At 43.6% G+C, this 19,487-nt stretch overlaps 1 protein-coding gene across 3 annotated transcripts in view; it reads right to left on the bottom strand.

Moving 5' to 3' along the window:
* Positions 1-12,997: 12,997 nt before the first annotated feature.
* LOC147437271 (ribonuclease II, chloroplastic/mitochondrial-like) overlaps positions 12,998-19,487 on the bottom strand; it is an 88,924-nt gene continuing 82,434 nt past the window's right edge. For 2 of the 3 annotated variants that reach the window (XR_015184839.1, XR_015184838.1), the window contains 3 exons: positions 14,164-14,388; positions 13,653-13,860; positions 12,998-13,570 (listed from right to left, as the gene is read on the bottom strand). Coding sequence is in view for 1 of the 3 variants with exons in the window: in XM_086486847.1 (XP_086342973.1) it covers positions 13,744-13,860; positions 14,164-14,388 (342 nt within the window). In the remaining 2 variants the exon portion in view is untranslated. Of the gene's footprint in view, positions 13,861-14,163; positions 14,389-19,487 lie in introns of all 3 variants that reach the window. The other variant, XM_086486847.1, reaches the window with a different exon arrangement.

Below are 19,487 nucleotides of genomic sequence, written 5' to 3'. Positions count from 1 at the left end.
ACGAGCGGAAGTGCGACGCGAGAGAGAGTGCGAGAAGAAGAGCACGACGATATGGTGAACTCGCTCTACTGTAATGTGTAGAGCATAGTGAGTTCTTATTAGGTTTTTACAAAGAATATGTGTACATACCTGGCGGCCCGCCCACTTACCTGGGCGACCACATTGGGCTTTATATCCCAACAACCTCCCACTTCAAGTCCAATGTGGTACTTTAAGTGTGAGAGAAGCTACTATACAAGCTAATATACAAGAGATGTAGAGAAGTGATGTACTACCCTACACCTAACTGCTTGCAAAAATGCGCAAAGCTCTCTGAGGGAAGTCCTTTTGTAAGTAGATCAGCAGGATTTTCTGTGGTGTGAACTTTGACAAGCTGAAGTTGCTTATCCTCGAGCATTTCCCTGATGAAATGATACTTCACATCCACATGCTTTGTCTTTGAGTGATAAACTGGATTTCGAGCCAATTGTATAGCACTTTGACTATCACAATCTAACACAGGCATCTCTTCTTTGATTCCCAAATCTTTTACTAGTCGATTAAGCCAAATTGATTCTTTGCATGCCTCTGATGCTGCAACATATTCAGCCTCTGTAGTAGACTGAGTAACACAATCTTGTAATCTAGAACGCCATGATACTGCTCCACCAGCCAATGTAAAGACATACCCTGACGTAGACCTTCGGTTGTCTAAGTCACCTGCATAATCTGAGTCTGTAAAACCCTTTACACTTAGCTCCTGACTCCCATAGCATATACGCATACTCTTTGTAGCTTTCAGGTATCTCAATATTCCTTTCACTGCCTCCCAATGTTTCTTGCCTGGGTTTGACATGTATCGACTTACTACTCCCACTGCAAATGCAATGTCTGGGCGAGTAGCAATCATTGCATACATCAAACTACCCACTGCAGACGCATATGGAATCTTATCCATTTCAGCCTGTTCTTCCTCAGACACAGGACAATCTTGTTTGCTAAGTTTCACAAATGGTGGCAATGGAACACTCAGTGCCTTTCCCTTCTCCATATTGAAACGTTGCAAAACCTTGTCAATATACTCTGTTTGAGATAACCAAATCAACTTCTTTGATCTATCTCTCTCAATGCGCATACCAAGTATATGACTTGCCTCACCCATGTCTTTCATGTCAAACGATTTTGCCATCTTTGACTTCAAAGCTGAAATTTCTTCCAAGTGCTTGCCAGCAATCAACATGTCATCCACATACAAAATAAGGATCAGCCAACTGCCATCCTTAGCCTTCTTTGTATATAGACAGTGATCGAACTCACTACGTTTGTAGCCTTGAGAAAGCATAAACTTGTGGAATTTATGGTACCATGTCCTCGGTGATTGTTTTAAGCCATAAAGACTCTTGAACAACTGGCATACCCAATCTTCCTTGCCTTTCTCAACAAACCCTTCTGGCTGCTGCATGTAAATTTCCACATCTAAATCACCATGCAAGAATGCTGTCTTGACATCCATTTGGTGCAACACCAAATCTAATATGGCAACCAATGCAAGAAAGCATCTCAATGTAGTCATCTTGACCACCGGAGAGAAGACTTCATCAAAGTCAATGCCTTTTTCTTGCTTAAAGCCCTTGGCAACAAGCCTTGCTTTGTACTTTGGCTGACTATCATGAGCGGTGATCGTATACCTGTAAACCCATTTACAGGGTAGAGCCTTTTTGCCCCGTGATAATTTAACTAGCTTCCATGTTTGGTTTTTATGCAGAGCTGTCATCTCTGACTGCATGGCCAATTGCCAATTCCCGGAGTCCTTCATTTGCACTGCTTCCTTGTAACATGAAGGCTCATTGCAATCAATCAACATGACATAGTTCATAGATGGAACAAACCTATCAGGAGGTCGCGTGACACATCCAGATCTACGCACAATAAGTGGCTCAGGCTCAGCCACAACCTGTGGTTCCAATCTATCCTGTCCTTACTCCTGTTGAGCCCTGACATTTTGTCTTGCACGTGCAGGTCCATCTTCTTGGAAGACAACTCTTCTAATCTCCTCAACCCTCTCTGGTTTAGAATGATATTTGGATTCATTAAAGTGAACATCATTGCTGCGGACAACCTTTCTGGATTCGGGATCCCAAAGTCTGTACCCCATCTCACCAGAATTACCATAGCCTAGAAAGATGCACTTTCTACTCTTTGGCTCAAGTTTGTTCCTAAATTCCTTTGGAACGTGAGTATAAGCCTCACAGCCAAAGACTCTGAGATGCTTGTATGAGGGCATTTTGCCTGACCATACCATCTCTGGCACTGAATCCTTCTGCAAAACCTTGCTAGGAGATCTATTTACAAGATAAACAGCTGTTGATACAGCTTCAGCCCAAAACCCATTTGGCAGCTGTGCATTAGACAACATACTTCTGACTTTCTCTTGTATGGTCCTATTCATCCTCTCAGCAACACCATTTTGAGGAGGATTGTAAGGAGCAGTAAGTTCACGTTTTATACCTTTTGACTCACAAAAGTCCTGAAAGGCCTTTGAAACATACTCTCCACCATTGTCAGTGCGTAAGCATTTAAGCTTCTTGCCACTCTGATTCTCCACAAGTGTCACAAACGTTTTGAAAACACTAAACGCTTCATCCTTGTGCTTGAGAAAGTAAACCCATACTTTCCTCGAGTAATCATCTATAAATGTCATAAAGTAAGAAGCTCCCCCTAGAGATAGGTTAGGCATAGGTCCACACAAATCACTATGAACAAGTGCCAACTGTGTATCTCTTCTACTGCTTCTATGCTTATGTGGCTGCTGTGTTTGCTTACCATACAGACAATGTTCACAGAATTCAAAATCATTAAATGAAAAGCCAGGCAAATAACCAGAACGAGACAAGATTTCCATTCCCTTCTTGGACATATTTCCTAACCGGCTATGCCACAAAGAAACGTTCGGCTGCTCGGTTACATTGATTACATTTTTAGAGACATTTGATACATAAATCATGTAAAGTCCTCCAGGCTTTACTCCATGTGCTACTGTCATAGAACCCTTGGATATCTTCCACATGTTCTGTCCAAAAGTGGTGACGTAGCCAGCATCATCAAGTAAACCTGTGCTGATCAAGCTCTTTGTAATTGCGGGAACATGTCTCACATTCTTCAGCGTGAAAGAAGAGCCATTCTGAAACTTCAATTGAACATCTCCAACACCTAAGATCTCACATGTCTGCCCATTGCCTAGCCGAACATGATCTTTAGTGGTCACATAAGAGGTAAACCACTCCTTGTTTGGAGACACATGAAGTGATGCCCCTGAGTCTATAATCCAGTCACTCAGTGCATTTCCATCAGATGTTGTAAGAAGAGCCGAGTCCATTGTATTCTTCAAGAAGTAGATGTCTCCTGACACTAGACTGTCATCCTCTGCAACAGTGTTTGTCACATTTATTTCTTGAATCTTCACTGAGGACTTGTTCTTCTCACCATGGTCTTCAGCTTTCTCTTTGCCTTTTTCTGCTTTCCATTCTCTGCAGTCTCTTGTCATGTGACCCTTCTTGCCACAATGGTAGCATTCTATGTCACTCTTGCCTTTAGCACTGCGGGACTTGCTACGAGACTGATTCCTCTTTCCACCTTTGTACTTTTCTTTGGTCCTTCCCCTGACAACTAAGGCTGTTCCTTTGCCTTTGTCCATTGTCTTTCTATTGGTTTCTTCAGTAAGCAGACTTCCTTCTACACCTGCTATTTTCAAACCATCTGGAGGTGCAGAATTACTCAAAGCTATGCGAAAAGTGTCCCAACTTTCCGGCAATGTGATCAACAGGAACATAGCTCTAACAGGTTCATCAAACTTCACACCTTGAGCTGACAACTGACTGTAGATTGTGTTGAATTCATTTAGATGATTGGACATAGGTGTCCCTTCTTTCATCTTCAAGTCAACAAGCTTCTTAAGCCAGTATACCTGTGAAGCTGCACTCTGCTTCTCATAAAGATCACTCAGCTTTAACCATGCTTGATAAGCCGACATCTCATCTGCTACATTGAAGTAAACGCTTTCTGCCAAAGTCAGCATAATGGTAGAAAGTGCCAATTCATCCATTTCGCTCCATTCATCTTCGTCCATATCTTCTGGTTTTATCCCCTTGAGCTTTATAGGTTTTATCTGCTTCTTTTGTACCAACACGTGCCAAATCTGCTTCTTCCACAATGGGAAATTGGTTCCATCCAGCTTCTTGATATTGTAAAGAGCAGTGTCCTGTGATCCAGCCATAGCTACGCTTCACAGTGGTTTACTTTCCTAGGAAAAATTCGGCAGAGTTTCCCCTGTAAAGTGACCTCTGAACCAATATCAACCTGTCAAATGAACCAATAAAGCTTCAGATTCTGCAAAAATTTTGGCAGAGTCTTCTTTGTAAAATGGCTCTGGTGTACTAAAAACAGACCAAAAAACAGCTCAAAAAACACTGTCTCTCTGACAATGTAAGTTGTGGGTAAACCTGTCCTACACCTGTACTGTTTCTCACTGTCCTGTCACTGTCCTGTAAGCATAGACTGCGACAATGCCTCAACGACACTAAAGCAAAGATGCAATCCCAACTGTCTAACTCACAGTCAATACATCCTAGCTGCCTATCTAAGGGTACTCGAGGGATCGCTCCAAGACCTGTATCACCGAAAGGATCTCAACATTCGAGAATCCCCCAGCTCAATAAAACCTCACTCGACCCTCAACAAAGGCTGCAGTAAATCTGACAGTACATAGACTTCCCACAAAGTCATACATCCACAAATTTCCCACTATATGTTGTAACCGCTGCGGCGGTTGTTTGCTGCGTGACTCACAGCCAGCAAACCCTCAACAGACATACATCATCTCTGGCAATACATCCCATATGGAAGTACCTGCAATGTCAGGATGAAATCTGGAATATCAAGTAGCAAACACAAGCTACCTGATGAACTGGTGGATGTCGCCTACAGTCTCTGTGTAGGTGCGCCCGTGTCGTATGTGACACGCCTCCAAGAACTGTGAGCCGTCCTTCGATGTGTAGACAGCCACAAATCAACACTCTAGGAGTGTCGATATCCTCAGCACCTGCAATCGTAGGCCGAAAACCCAAAATTTGCAGGTGGCCTACGCAGACCTTTGTCGAAGCCGAACGGTGGCCGAGATGACCTCAGAATGAAATTCTGAGAACACCGAGGCCTTCGGGCAATCCCACAGGGTTCGGGGCCGTGTCTTCGCCTGTCGAATTTCACTCCAATCTGAGTTGGTGACTCTAGCCTCCTGCAATGCTGCCCCGAGCCTCGATCTGAGCTATGATACCAGTTGAAGGAGTACGAGCGGAAGTGCGACGCGAGAGAGAGTGCGAGAAGAAGAGCACGACGATATGGTGAACTCGCTCTACTGTAATGTGTAGAGCATAGTGAGTTCTTATTAGGTTTTTACAAAGAATATGTGTACATACCTGGCGGCCCGCCCACTTACCTGGGCGACCACATTGGGCTTTATACCCCAACAGTAATGATGTGTGTGAACACACTAGGACCACCGGGGCATTTTTTCCTCTTTAGGAGGTTTTTTCCCCCGTGCATTGTATATACGTCCATTCATTCTAGGGCTATCTATCTTTCCATTGCACACTAAATAACACACTCTCTGTTGTGTGCCTTGATCTTCCTTCCTCTTCTCCAAGTTGTGTGCATTTCTCTGCAACCCTAATTCCAACAATTGGTATCATAGCAGGTTGCGTCCTCCCGAGCTTAGTCACTAGCTGCTCCAACACACGCCTGCTCACTTTCTCTGATTTCAGTGAGGTTTGGAGAGCGATCGCAGGTCGACAAATATTTTGGGCAGGCTCTTAGAGCTCATGTTGAGTCAGATTTCTGGCTCGGGCTCATTTTACCCACTACAGGCAAGTCTGCACAGGCAATTTCGTCATATTGTGTAGAATTTCTATCAATGCCGTTTTCTACATAACAGGTGCCTTACAGTCTTCTACGTTTGGTGCTATATAGAACGTATTGTTCCCGCTCCGTTTCTACTCTTTTCGGCCAGTTTCACATCAGGTGCAGCATTTACCATGGTTGACAACAACACAAATGTGTTCAAGATGTTTGTTGTTGAGGACATATTGGATAGGGACAATTACCCTATGTGGGCTTATATGATGCAACACATTCTTGTGTCAAGGGCATCTGGAATATTATGCAGTACATTGATATATGTCCTAGTTCTGAGGATGTGGGCGATGTTGAGGATGTTGCAAGTCTTGCTGCAAGGATTGTTGCTATTAGAGTTGTTTTGTCTATGGCAGAACAAGCTCGTTGGGATGTAAAGGATGCGCACGCTCATGCATAGATAGCATTGTGTGCATTATGCACATTGTTGTTGTAAGAGTCACTTTCTAGAAAAAACAGGACTAGAAAGTGTGCAATTGAACAGGCTTTTATTGCTTCTCAAAGAAAGGGTGGTAACAGCAATGCAGCCACTTCTTATGGGTTTGCTGCGAGTGGCGAAACTTATGTTCCTAATTCTTCTGCTGGCAGCAATTTGTCTGGAAATTCTAATGATAAGGACAAAAAGAAGATGTGCTGCCATTATTGTGGAGCTAAAGATCACTTGATCAAGCAGTGTCCTAAGTTAAAGGCCAAAAACGCTAAGAAGAAAGAGGGTGGTTCCCCTGCAAATGCTCGTTCCACTACAAATACAACCATTGTTGTGTCTTCCGTGAAAGGAGATTGTGATGCTAATGTTGATGCAGAATGGGCTTTTAGTGCATAGTGCACTTACAATCCTGTTGTCCATGATGCATCATGTTAGTTATTGTAGATTCACATGTGTGGTATTTCGACAGTAGTACTACAAAGCACATTACCTCACATCGTGAATTGTTCAACTCTCTCGAGTGCCTCATGGGAATTCTGTCACTTGTGCCAACAATGCCTCTTATTCGGTTCAGGAAGTTGGAAAGATTGTGCTTACTGGTGCAAAATGACAATTCTTTCACACTTGCATCTGCATCTGCATCTGCACTTGCCTGTATCTGTATCTGCACCTGCTAGACTTGGACTTGTAGTCAAATTTGTGGATGACAGATGTACAGTTCATGATCTCACTTTTGGTGATGAAATTGTTGCATCTGGCATATTATGTCATGGGATGTATAAGCTCACTTTGTATGACAATTGTGGGCAGAATTTTTCAAATACAGTTGTGAATTTAAAGGCTATTTCAGATGCAAAGTTCTTTTGTCTGTATCTGCGCTTGCTAGACTTGGACTTGTAGTCAAATTTGTGGATGACAGATCTATAGTTCACGATCTCAGTTTTGGTGATGAAATTGTTGCATCTGGCATATTATGCCATGGGCTGTATAAGCTCACTTTGTATGACAACTGTGCACAAAATTTTGCAAATGCAGTTGTGGATTCAAAGGCTATTTCACGTGCAAAACTTTGGCATGCACGTTTTTGTCATCTGAATTTTTTCCGGTTTGCTGCATTTGCAGAAATCTGATATGGTTGCTTCTTTGCCGCCTCTTGAAGCACCTGTCAAACATGTTTGTGAAGGTTGTATTTTGGGTAAGATGCAACATTCAAAATTTCCAAAGGATGGTCCAGTTAGGGCCACATACAGGTTGCAACTTGTGCATAGTGATGTTTGTGGACCCATGCAAACTCCGTCCTTGGGCAATTACCTGTACTTCATGACTTTCATTGATGATTACTCCAGGCATGCATGGGTTTTTTCGCTTAAAACGAAGTCCGAAGTTTTTATGTGTGTCAAACAATTTCTGGCTATAGCTAAAAATGTCTCGAAATGTATTATGGGCACCCTCCGTTCCGATCAAGGGAGGGAGTATATGTCTCATGAATTTAATGCATTTCTGGCTAGTCGTGGGATAAAATACCAATCTACAGTGCCTTATACACCTCAACAAAATGGTGTTTTTGTGAGGAAAACAAGTCACTTACGAAAATGGCACGATGTATGGTCAAAAGTTAAGCTTTGCCGCATTCTTTTTGGCTTGAGGCCATCACGAAAGCTTTGCAGTCTATTACTCCATATGAAGCATGGTATGATAGAAAGCCTTCTATTGAGCATATGTGTGTTTTTGGCTGTTTGGCATATGCTTTGGTGCCACAAACACAACGCAAAAAATTGGATGATAAGGCTATCAAATATATCTTTGTTGGTTAAAGGGCTGAAAGCAAAGGTTACAGGTTGTATCATCCTCAAACAAAGCGTATTCTAGTTCCCTAGGATATAGTGTTTGTGGAAGATTCTGTCCAACCCTTCCTATCATGTAATAGAGACAGTAATGTAAGCTCACAGGACATTTATGACACTTTGTTGCCTCTTCTCAGTGGTGGAAGTTCGAATGTAAATTCCAATGACGCAAATGTACAACTTATGGGGGTTTCTGAAAATGTTACAGATCAGCCTATTACTGATGTAGATGTACATGGTGTGCTTGATGAGAAAAAAACTGAAAATAAGCAGGCTAGAGGTATGCCAAAATGGTTGGTGCATACATTGCGTGACAGTAAATTGGATGCACCTTTGTCTAGTCGAACTCGTTCAGGCTCTCGCCATGCATCTTATGCATCAAATTGTTATGCTTTGGCTGTGTCTAGCTTACATGATATTGAGGAACCTCTCTTTTGATGAAGCACAGAATTCAAAAAATTGAATGGCTTCCATGCAATCAGAATATGATGCACTTATAGAAAATGACACATGGACTTTATGTAATTTGCCTCCTGGAAAAAAGGCCATTGGTACGAAGTGGGTTTGTTTACAAGTTGAAACGCAAGCCGGATGGTGAGATCGATCGCCATAAGGCTCGACTTGTTGCAAAGGGTTATGCGCAACAAAAAGGCATAGATTATGAAGAAACTTTTGCTCCCACTTCCGTATGACTATTATTCGTTTTCTATGTGCATTGGCAGCTCATTTTGGTTGGGGTGTACATCAATCAAAGGTTACTGCTTTCTTGAATGGTGACATATTTGAGGAAGTTTATGTAACGCAGCCTCGCGGTTTTGTCAAGAAAGGACAAGAGGACAAAGCGTGCAGATGTAAGAAGGCTTTGTATGGGTTGAAGCAATCTCCTCGCGCTTGGTATGAGAAAGCTGACACTCAATTGGTCAAACGAGGCCTTCGCAACAACAGTCCAACAAAAAGCACATTGTATGTAAAGCGTGAGAGCGATGTACTTCTCATTGTTGTTCTTTATGTGGATGATTTGCTGAATCTAAGCTGATTTGAATGCTACTTTCAAGATAAAAGATTTGGGACTGTTGCATCATTACTTGGGCACACAGTTTAAGCAGTGTGATGGTGATATTGCCTTGTGTTAGAAAAGTTACATAGAGACATTGCTATGTAAGTTTGGACTTGAGGATGGCAAACCTATTGCCAATGCCATCGAAACAGATTTGAAGTTAAGTCTACATGATGCTGGTGATCCTGCTTGATATCACTATTTATCAAATTGTTGTTGGCTGCCTCATTTATGGATGCAACACAAGGCCAGATATTCAATTTGCAGTCTCACAGGTCAGCAAATTTATGCATAGCCCAGGGTCTAAGCATCGGCAGGCTCTCAAGAGGATTTTCTACTATCTTAGTGGCACTTTACAGCTTGACTTGTTTTATCCCAAGGGGGAATCATTGCCGTCAGACTTACATGCTTTTTCGGACTCAAATTGGGCTGATTGTCTTGACACGCGAGTGTCCACAAGTGGTTTTTGTTTCATGCTTGGCAGTTCATGTATATCATGGTTGAGCAAGAAGCAACCAACTGTGGCCACTTCAAGTTGTGAGGCTGAGTACAGGACAGTCTTCACGGCTACGATTGAGTGTGTATGGCTCAGACGCCTTATGGCTGATTTGGGTGTTGCACAAGACACTGCCAACACTATCGACACTGACAGGCAGAGCGCATTGGCAGTTGCGAGAAACCCAGTTTTTCATGCTCGCTCAAAGTACATTGAGGTGCGTTACCACTATGTCAGGGAGAGGCTCTCAGCAGGAGAGATTAGCTTGGCTTATTTGCCAACACAGGACAACCTTGCAGATCTTTTCACAAAGGCATTGTCTCATGAGAAGTTCAAAGCTTTCCACAAACCTTTGGGCTTACTCCCCTTTGTGGATTGATCATGTCCTCAAGGCATCGTACTTCCCTTTGCTCACGTGCCAGCTCTCGTTTACCGCATCACTCCAAGGGGGATTTGTTACCATATACATGTGGTAGTGATGTGTTTGAACACACTCGGACCGTCGGGACATTTTTTCTCTCTTTAGAAGGTTTTCCCCCCGTGCATTGTATATACGCCCATTCATTCTAGTGCTATCTATCTTTCCATTGTACACTAAGTAACACACTCTCTGTTGTGTGCCTTGAGCTTCCTTCGTCTTCTCCAAGCTGTATGCATTTCTCTGCAACCCGTATTCCAACAAATTGATCAAGACATTGTCAAACACAAAATCTTTCTCCAAAAATCCCTCATTAAAGAATATCAAAAACCTTGTAGGTACAAGCATAGTTGAATGCAAATGGAAAGAGACCTTCCATTCGCATGTAGTTAAAATAACCTAAAGCTTCCTTCCATAGCAATGATGGGCGCATTCTTCACACTAAGCATTCCAAGTGAAGAGCATGCCCATGAAGACATTTTCATGCTTCTATGATAGCACCACGTTTGGCATAGATATTGACCACTGCATTGCCAAGTAGCACATATTTTTGCAATATCCCATGACTAGCCAAATGATTATGAATTCTCTCACCCATGTGATGGTCTTGCGTAAGAATGCAAGTCATCAAGGTACAAACATAAGTGATTGAATTTGGAGAAAGACCTTTATGTTGCATCTCGTAAGAACTATCCAAAGGTTCCTCAACCTAGCATGCAATAAACACATTTTTCAAACAGTCCCCGACTTGCAAGATCATCGTGAAGTTTCGTAGCCATGCGACGGTGCAAGAATGGGCAATTGCATGTGGAGAGAGACCTTTCCTTCACATCCACTAAAAAAAAGCCAACTTTCAATCCACATGCAAACGTAGGCAATTGAATGTGGGGAGAGACCTTCCCTTTGAAAAAAGCCAACTTTCAATCCACATGCAAACATCAAGGTACAAACATAAGTGATTGAATTTGGAGAAAGACCTTTATGTTGCATCTCATAAGAACTATCCAAAGGTTCCTCAACCCAGCATGCAATAAACACATATTTTTCAAACAATCCCCGACTTGCAAGATCATCGTGAAGTTTCGCAGCCATGCGAAGGTGCAAGAATGGGCAATTGCATGTGGAGAGAGACCTTACCTTCACATCCACTAAAAAAAATCCAACTTTCAATCCACATGGAAACGTAGGCAATTGCATGTGGGGAGAGACCTTCCCTTTGAAAAACGCCAACTTTCAATCCACATGCAAACGTAGGCAATCGCATGTGGGGAGAGACCTTCCCTTCACATCCACTGAAAACAACCCACAACTTCCATGCCGCCGCCATGTGACGGTCATGTGATGTCCTCACCATCTGATTGTGAATTCCCTCACCCGTGTGATGGTCTTGCATTAGAGCACAAGCCCTCAAGGCGCAAACATAGGTGATTGAATTTGGAGAAAAGCCTTCCCATTGCATCTGTTTACAACAGCCCGAAGGTTTCTCAGTCCTACATGTTTTTCAAACAGTTCCCTACTTACAAGATCATCGTGAAGTCTCTCAATCATGTGAAGGTGCAAGCGTAGGTGATTGCATGTGGATAGAGACCTTCCCTTCTTCGTATCCACTGATAGCAGCCCACGACTTTCATCGCATACCCTGCCATGTAAACTTTCCAAGTGATGACACTCCCGGCAAGGCCACCAAGAACTCTTCATGCTTGCCTGAAGAGTACCACATCAGAAAGGCCAAGCATTAAAAGGTGTTGGTCTGTGCGTGAGAGCAATGTACATTGCTGATGCAATGTCAAAAAAAAGCTATGTTGCTACAAAAATAGTGAAGGGGCTTAAATAAGAGAGGACCGTCTGAAGGTGATAAAAAATAGGGCCACACAGATCAAGTAGGAGCCAGATTTTCGAATGGTGATGTTATGCTAACGAAGTCACGACTTTGATAATTTTTGCTACTCTCCAACAAACTCAAATCCTATTTGCGGCGTACTCTCGAAAATACCTGCTGCACAAAATCCAAATTGCACACAAAAGGATTCACATATAAAATAAATCCTCTTGCATTTATTTTAAATGCCATATCAAACCATACACTTGGAAACATTATTTTTTATAGTGCCGAAGTACAGTTGCACGGTGGATTTACTTTCTTATCTCCACATTCAAGCTACACAAAGAAAAGACCTATACATTGAGGCCTCCTAATTTTTCATCACTTCTCCAATTTATACTTAAATGTATTATATCGGTTTCATGTTAGTCATAGGGAACTGTAGAAAAGCAACGGTTCCAAAGCATGTAAGTTGGAAAATGCATTGTATTGTTTAGAGAAAGCGCCTCATGCTTGGTATGGGAAGATATCTCTTTATCTAATTGCATATTGTTTTGGAAGTCATGATTTGAATTCTTTTAATAATTGAAACTCATGCACTGCTATTTGGGCCAAAAGACAAACAAAGGGCATTGTTAATCCTTATTTATGTTTCCCTGACCCAACCTTTATACCAGTAAACTTCAGCATTCAATCCATCCAGGTGTGATTTGTCTAAAATACAAACATTGATTTATGCACTTTCCAAGAACATTACCCTCTGGTCTTCCAGATTTTGCCATGAAACCTTATAATTTGGCACTTATTCACTTTTATGAGAAATGAAAGAGATTGACCTCTGGCTCAGACTTTAAACCTCCATGATGAAATGCTATGTATGAAAATGAAATGAATATTTGACTACAAAACCACGATCCAACCTAGTGGTCTTCCAGATTACCCTTTAGTATTGGTGCCAAAGTAAAGATTATTTGTTAGCAAAAGACCCCATAGCAAAGCAAGTATACCTTCATTAGTATGGTAGGGCATGTGTCATCAAGCCACAAGAAACGAATATTTGTACATAAGCAACGGAATTTTCCATATTCAAGGCAATACCAGTCATCAGGAGGATGCGTTCTTGGACAGCGCCATATGATGTATCATGAAAAAATGGTTTTTCCAGTCATTGGAAACTGTGAAAATAAATTACACATACCTGAAAAAATTGTGAGATACATCTATAGGGAAGCAATCATGTGCTTGAAGTAGAAAAACAAGGTGCAGCCTCAAGTGGCCATTACCTAGAGTGACCCTATCACAAAGTCAAAATGCACACCCCAAAAAAATAACAATAATGATAACATAACACCTATATTCTTTCTCCTCTAAGGCATGTTTTAGTATGCCAACATGAGACTGCAGCATCCCCTCATGCCTCAAGCTCAACCCTGTGAAGGGCAATAACAGGATGATGCCGAAGGGAGTCTGTATGACACTCCTTTCACGATGGCGCATGACGACAACTGCAATAAAGATCGGCTCTAAACTGGACCATGAACAATACACAGAAGTGGGTCGAACCTGGAAATAATCACAGGGTCAAAACATCCCCAAAATACACAATTAACTCTTGCATCCACAAATTCACATTCAAAATTATTACCAGCTTGTGAGCTGTGACCCGTTAGACATTGTAATTGTCAGTGATCTCTTGCATCCGTGACGGAGTTTAGGAACACTTATCTGTTAGTTGGTCATGCTTCCTTCAAGTATAGCCAGCCTTTTCGTGGCTGAGAATCAACTACACGAACAAAAAATTCGTCTCCTAGTTGTCTTTGAGTACTCAGATCCATCAAGTTCTGAAGCCCCACCTGCAAACAAAGCATGCTTCTGATGAGGGCAAGGGCATGTGAATGCTTGGTTGTAGGATAAAAAACCCTGAACTTGTTTGTTATCCACCATAGAAGTGCATAGAAGGAACTAGGACAAAGTACACTATGAATGAAGGCAAAACCATCAAAAGGGCAACCAGCTTCAATACTAGAGAACTTCTTACTTAATCCTTCTCTTCTAAAATGGGTTAAGTTCCAAGGGGATGACTCTAAGACTTCTGCCACAAGGCACTTCCACCATAGAGTAAAAGAACTCAACGATGCTTCAAGACAGTGATATACCTCTAATAAGAACACTAATGCTGTTGAATTCTTCTCACTTCGGAGAAGACATACACGATATCTTCTCTCTGATGGCTCTCGTCTCAGATACTCCAAAATCCAGTACCGCTCGCACTCAGACTGCAGCTTTTTCAAAATCCTGACTCTAGAGTTGAAAGCTGCCATGGACGCTTCCATGTAACCGCTTGAGATTGGAGGGATATCATTACGAAGGGTAGCCTTTACCTGCCATAAACAAGAAGCCCATTCTCAACATTTTTCTACAGTTAAAAAATTAGCGTTCATCATGGAATAGACTGAAAATAAGCAGCCAAAACACCTTGCAGATTAAACAAGAGGTATTTAGACTCTATATGGATCGTCGTCCAGACATGTGACAACACCTGCAGCATCGTCTGAAGATATTGCACTAGGTTCGACTTGGGACAGACAGCAGAAGATTCAGTCACGGCGTCCAATCCCATTCCCCAAGGCTAAAACAGAGCACCTGAGAAACTCCTTCCAGAGGCAGGTAAGCAGGCTGCAGCTTCCTGCAACCCAGCTACTTCTACAATCCCCAAACAAAACAAAGGACAAAACATGTGTGTATGCTGTGTGTGTGCATACCCACACATGCGCATGGGCATGGGTAGGTGCGTTTGTGAGCACGTGCGTGCGTGCGCAAGATATGGCCACCCAAGATGGGTGAAACCATGCCAAAAAGCCTGTTTCTAGACAACCTCAAACTGCGGAAATGAGTTTGTGTCCCAAATGGAAACAATCACGAAGGGACTGATAAACAACCCAAAGGGGCCAGAATCGCACCCAGGCAAGAAAGTAAACAACATAAGAGGAAGCACCATGCCAATGTGCTAGGACCCGAACAAGAAGAACCTATGGTACCAGCGCCAAAAGAAAACCCATTGTTTGAAGGAAATTTACACTCCCAAATCTTTTGTAGAATACTTTTCCACCAATGAAGAGGTTTGTGTGAATTTCTTAACCGATTACTGTGCTCCAAAATATAAGGCCAGGGAATGAGCAAGTGATATGCATTGGAAAGCGCATGAAAACCAGAGTACACACCACACTAAGTGGAGGAGTTCAACTTCCATACGGCACTGACCCCAAACCCTGGCGTACGTTTCCGTATTTCTTTATATTGCTTCAACAAGGTACAATGCTGGAAACTCTGCTTCTCCACGCGGTAGAATGTCAAAGAGAGTACCCTCTGTACATATGTAAAGGCCTCTGGCCTCTCAAAAGCATCTCACATGAAAAGAAACTACTCTAAAAGCAGCTGATCCAAAAGCTAGCGCCCATGAGGCTATTTCCGTAAAACACGGACTGTCAGTACAATGTGCCAGTCAATATGAAAATCTGCAATTCACAGACTGGGGCTGCCACATCACATTCTCTTCTCAAAGAGAGAGAGAGAGAGAGAGAGAGAGAGAGAGAGAGAGAGAGAGAGAGAGAGAGAGAGAGAGAGAGAGAGAGTGTGCGTGCATGCGTGTGTGTGCGTGTGACGAAAACAGCCTTGGACATTGATGTTTTCTTTTTTGTGTTCACATGTGGTTTCTACACCTGCTTTTGGTCACTGGCAGCCTTCATACTGGGATGTGGTATTTGGAAAGTTTAAAGCTAAGATTCCTGACGGCCCTCTTGTTTCTAGTCTTGTAGCTGATTGGAAACAAGTAACAAAGTAATTGTTGTGGCATGGTCGAGATGATGTAAGTTGCAATTCACTTAGACTTCAGAGCTTGCATTGGAGTTTGGTTTTTTATCAGACTCTTGTCCAGCGGTCTCCTAGACAGGCATATTTTCTCTCCCGAAAAGGCATTGATTTGATCTCAGATGTTGTTGATGTTGCTCGGCATGTGATCTCATTTCATCAGGCTGCTGTTACTTTTGGTCTTGGAGTGCATTATAGATACACATAGCAGATCATTACGGATATGGTTGATTCCAAATCTCCCATTCTGTTGCTTGCCGTTGACGATCGACTTGCTGATGGCATTATGCTGGTTCCTCGATCCTATCTTTATCTGCGAAGACGGTGTATCACAATTTGCAGCCTTCTTCTTGGATAGAGGATCACTGTAATAACCTATGGAACATGAATAAGCTACTGCACGGTGGCCCAGCAAAGTTATGAAAGTGTGGCATGCTAAGCTTCCTTTCCAAAGTGGCCTGGCAGGTCATCACTCTACCTTGTTCTCAAAGGGGGTTGGGGATCATAGACCCAACACAGCAGCAGAGCCCTTCTTGGGAAGTTTGTTGTCAGAGGATTGCTTCCAGGGGAGGAGCCCTGGAAGGAGTTTTTGCTCAAGCAGCTGAGAGCTAGTGCCTCAGGCTGGAGGCCCTTGGAGACCTTCCACTAGATGGATTTTCACAAAGATGCGCAGAGTTGGCCTGACCAAGAGACTAGAGGACCGTTTTGCTGTGAGCCTTCTCCGACCCTGGGAGCAGCTGCAGAGAGGCCTGGAGAAGCACCAACCTACTTGCACGGAGGAGCGCCTGAGACAGCCCCTTGTTTGGAACCCCATGGTCAGCACTCAGAGAAGCCACTTGGTTGGTAGTAGGCCTCATGTCTCATGGGGTCCCATGGCAGAGGGTCCAGCACGCACTTTGGGTTGTGGGAATCTGTGGAAGGACTTATGTCATAGATCATGACCCAGCAGCTCTTGAGACAGGGCCACTGGAGGCTGTGGGCTTGGGAGAGTTGTCCACTGGCACAAGTGCAGTGGGATCCTCGAGAGTGGTTTTGGAGGGAGCGTTTCTCCTCAGCCGACCATCCAGTGTCCCTTTCTTTCAGTACATTGTTCGATTGGGAAGTCACATTCCGCCAACACGGAGAGAGGCCCGTCCTGCTGCAACACCTCATTGGCAAGAGGAGGGTCTCACAGCTGAGTTCTTGTCAGCTTTTTGGGCGAGGTTGTGGGACGCCAGACAGTTGCGGCGAGTCACTTTGTTCTAGTGGCTGGTTGCACATAGAGCTACAGCAATGGGGAGTTGGCTTGTACATAGTGGTCTCTCGGCAGCATGTGCAGCTTGTGACCATCCTGTGAAGAGTCAACGTCATTGTCTTTGGGACTACCCTATGGCACAGCAGGTTTGGCTTCGTGTCCTTTGGCTGATGCTAGCTCTTTCCACAGCACAGCAGTACACTTAGGGGGCAACTGCTTGGTCCACTCTCACAGGCCCGGCACTATAGTTTGAGCTATCCTCCACCATCATGATGATAGTGATACACGGGAGATCGACCTACACTCCAGCCTGCTACAGAGCTTACTCCACAAGAGTGGTGTAGTGAGAGAGAGGAGTGTTGGGAGCTCGTCTGCGGCCTAACACTCTGGTTCATCTGGCGAGCCCGCTGCTTCAGCATCCTTGAGGCTCGCCTTGTACCACCAGTAGAGAGAGTTCGAGATTTTTGGCTAGAGCTGATCCATACTCTCAAGGGACAGTTTGAGACATTCCAGGGAAGCTCCGACCGCATGTGGGAGCGTAGAGAGGCCTTCCTTCAACTCTGGCGCCCTAGGCCTTTCTTCACCATGGTCCAAGGTGTAACTATGTCAGACTTTGTAAATAATTAGTTTCTTTACGAGAAAAGAATTATCTAATTAGTTGTGTGCACATCAGAATAGATCTAGCAGTTTCTGGGGCCTCAGGTGCGCCCAAGTTTGGGCCAGTGCACCTCAAGGAAACCCTAGCAGAAAAATACCCTGAAGCCCTAGTAATTGGGAAATCGGGTCTTCAATAAAAGGGTAGATAGTAGCCTCAAATTTCAGGCTCAGAAAATTACGCGCGCTAGTGCAAGCACAGGAATGAGATGGGGTCCTTAGACTATTAACCCTAAGGCTTGATTATTTTACTGCCTTAGGATAAGTTAGTTAAAAGTATTCTTAAATGATTTGCGCTAGACCAAATGGCCGGACAAGTGCGAACAGGTAATGCCAGAGCATTGCTGTCACGGCAATGCGCTAGGGAGCAGGTAACGTTTTCATTTGTTGCATCTATGTGTACAGTTGTGCACTTAATTGCACATTTCATTAACTAGCATAGAATTCTTAAAGTCAAAAGTTGAATGGTTTTTAAATTTTAAAGTAAGTGTGCCACTTGGCACACTTTCCCATGCAATCTCTCTCTCTCTCTCTCTCTCTCTTCATGCTAGTGCCCCCTCTTCTGGGAGGCTATAAGAGAGCAGCCCCTCCCCCTCTTGCCAGGTTGGCAGTGCACTATCCCCCCCCCCAAGTTGACCATCCTCTACGCAGTGAAGCTCTCCATTGAAGCTTGAGAGCAGCACCTTGTGGTGTATGTGGAGCCTCTGAGCACCCATCACCTAGAACAAGGCCTCTCATGGTTGCTTGCAACTTTGGGAGAAGTTTCATCGTGTAAAGTAGTAGAAAACTCTCTTTCTCCCTTGTCTAGCTGCTGCAAATTCCCTGTTTTCAGCCCCTAATCACTTGTATTAGGGTGAATTTCAGCAAAGTCTTAATAGAATCTCACTCCCCACTACCTACTCTACACATACACCAAGTTTGGAGCATTTCTATCGCGAAAAGGACCTCCAATTTGGCATTGGAACACGCTCAAGTAACAATTTCTGGTTATCTGCAGAAAATTACAACAAGCGTATGTGTGTGTTTTGCATGTTTCTGTGGTTGGTTGATTGCAAGAATGATTACGTCCAACGTGGCACAGTTAGCGGAAGATAGACACTCATTCGTGAGAGCTTCCGATGAGTTTTGTGGAAGGTAGACTCTCCCCTACGAGAGCTTCCCAAAATCTCGCAGAAGAGGATAGATCCTCTCGGTAGTCAGAGAGCAGTTCTTCTACTCTCTCAGTCAGAAGCAGAAAAAGGCCAAGAAAGAATAGAGGACAGGCTTTCGCCCCGTTCCCGTGCTTGTAAAGATTCTTGAAACCGGCCTGTACAATCCAAAAAGGGCGGTAGACTTTACTTCAAACCTTGATTTAGCTTTCACCCATTATTAGTCGTCTATTCTACCTGTACTTTCAAGACACAACAAAGGGGAGAGGGATACAGGCTGCTAGATTGCACCTGTATGAGTAGACCGACACCAGATTGGCCCCTAACTTAGGCGCCCCTTTCGGTATTTCTTTATTGTTAAAAGAGAGGGACTAAACCTTGTGGTTCCCTACAAGCTGCCCCGCACAAACTTGGCTGAATTTCAGCTGTTCCAGCCCGATTTCCGCAACATAACTGTACTAGGACTCTTCACAGTCAGTATTCCCACACATGGAATGACATTCCCGACGCATACGGGCACTTTGCAAAACCTGGCGAGAATCTGAAGCACGCTGTATTCTCTGTTTTCAGCCCCGAA

The sequence above is a fragment of the Adiantum capillus-veneris genome, chromosome 17 (assembly GCF_014529385.1).
Source record: "Adiantum capillus-veneris isolate H3 chromosome 17, ASM1452938v2, whole genome shotgun sequence".
NCBI classification, from domain to species: Eukaryota; Viridiplantae; Streptophyta; class Polypodiopsida; order Polypodiales; family Pteridaceae; genus Adiantum; species Adiantum capillus-veneris.
This window is presented reverse-complemented; position numbering and strand designations above follow the sequence as displayed.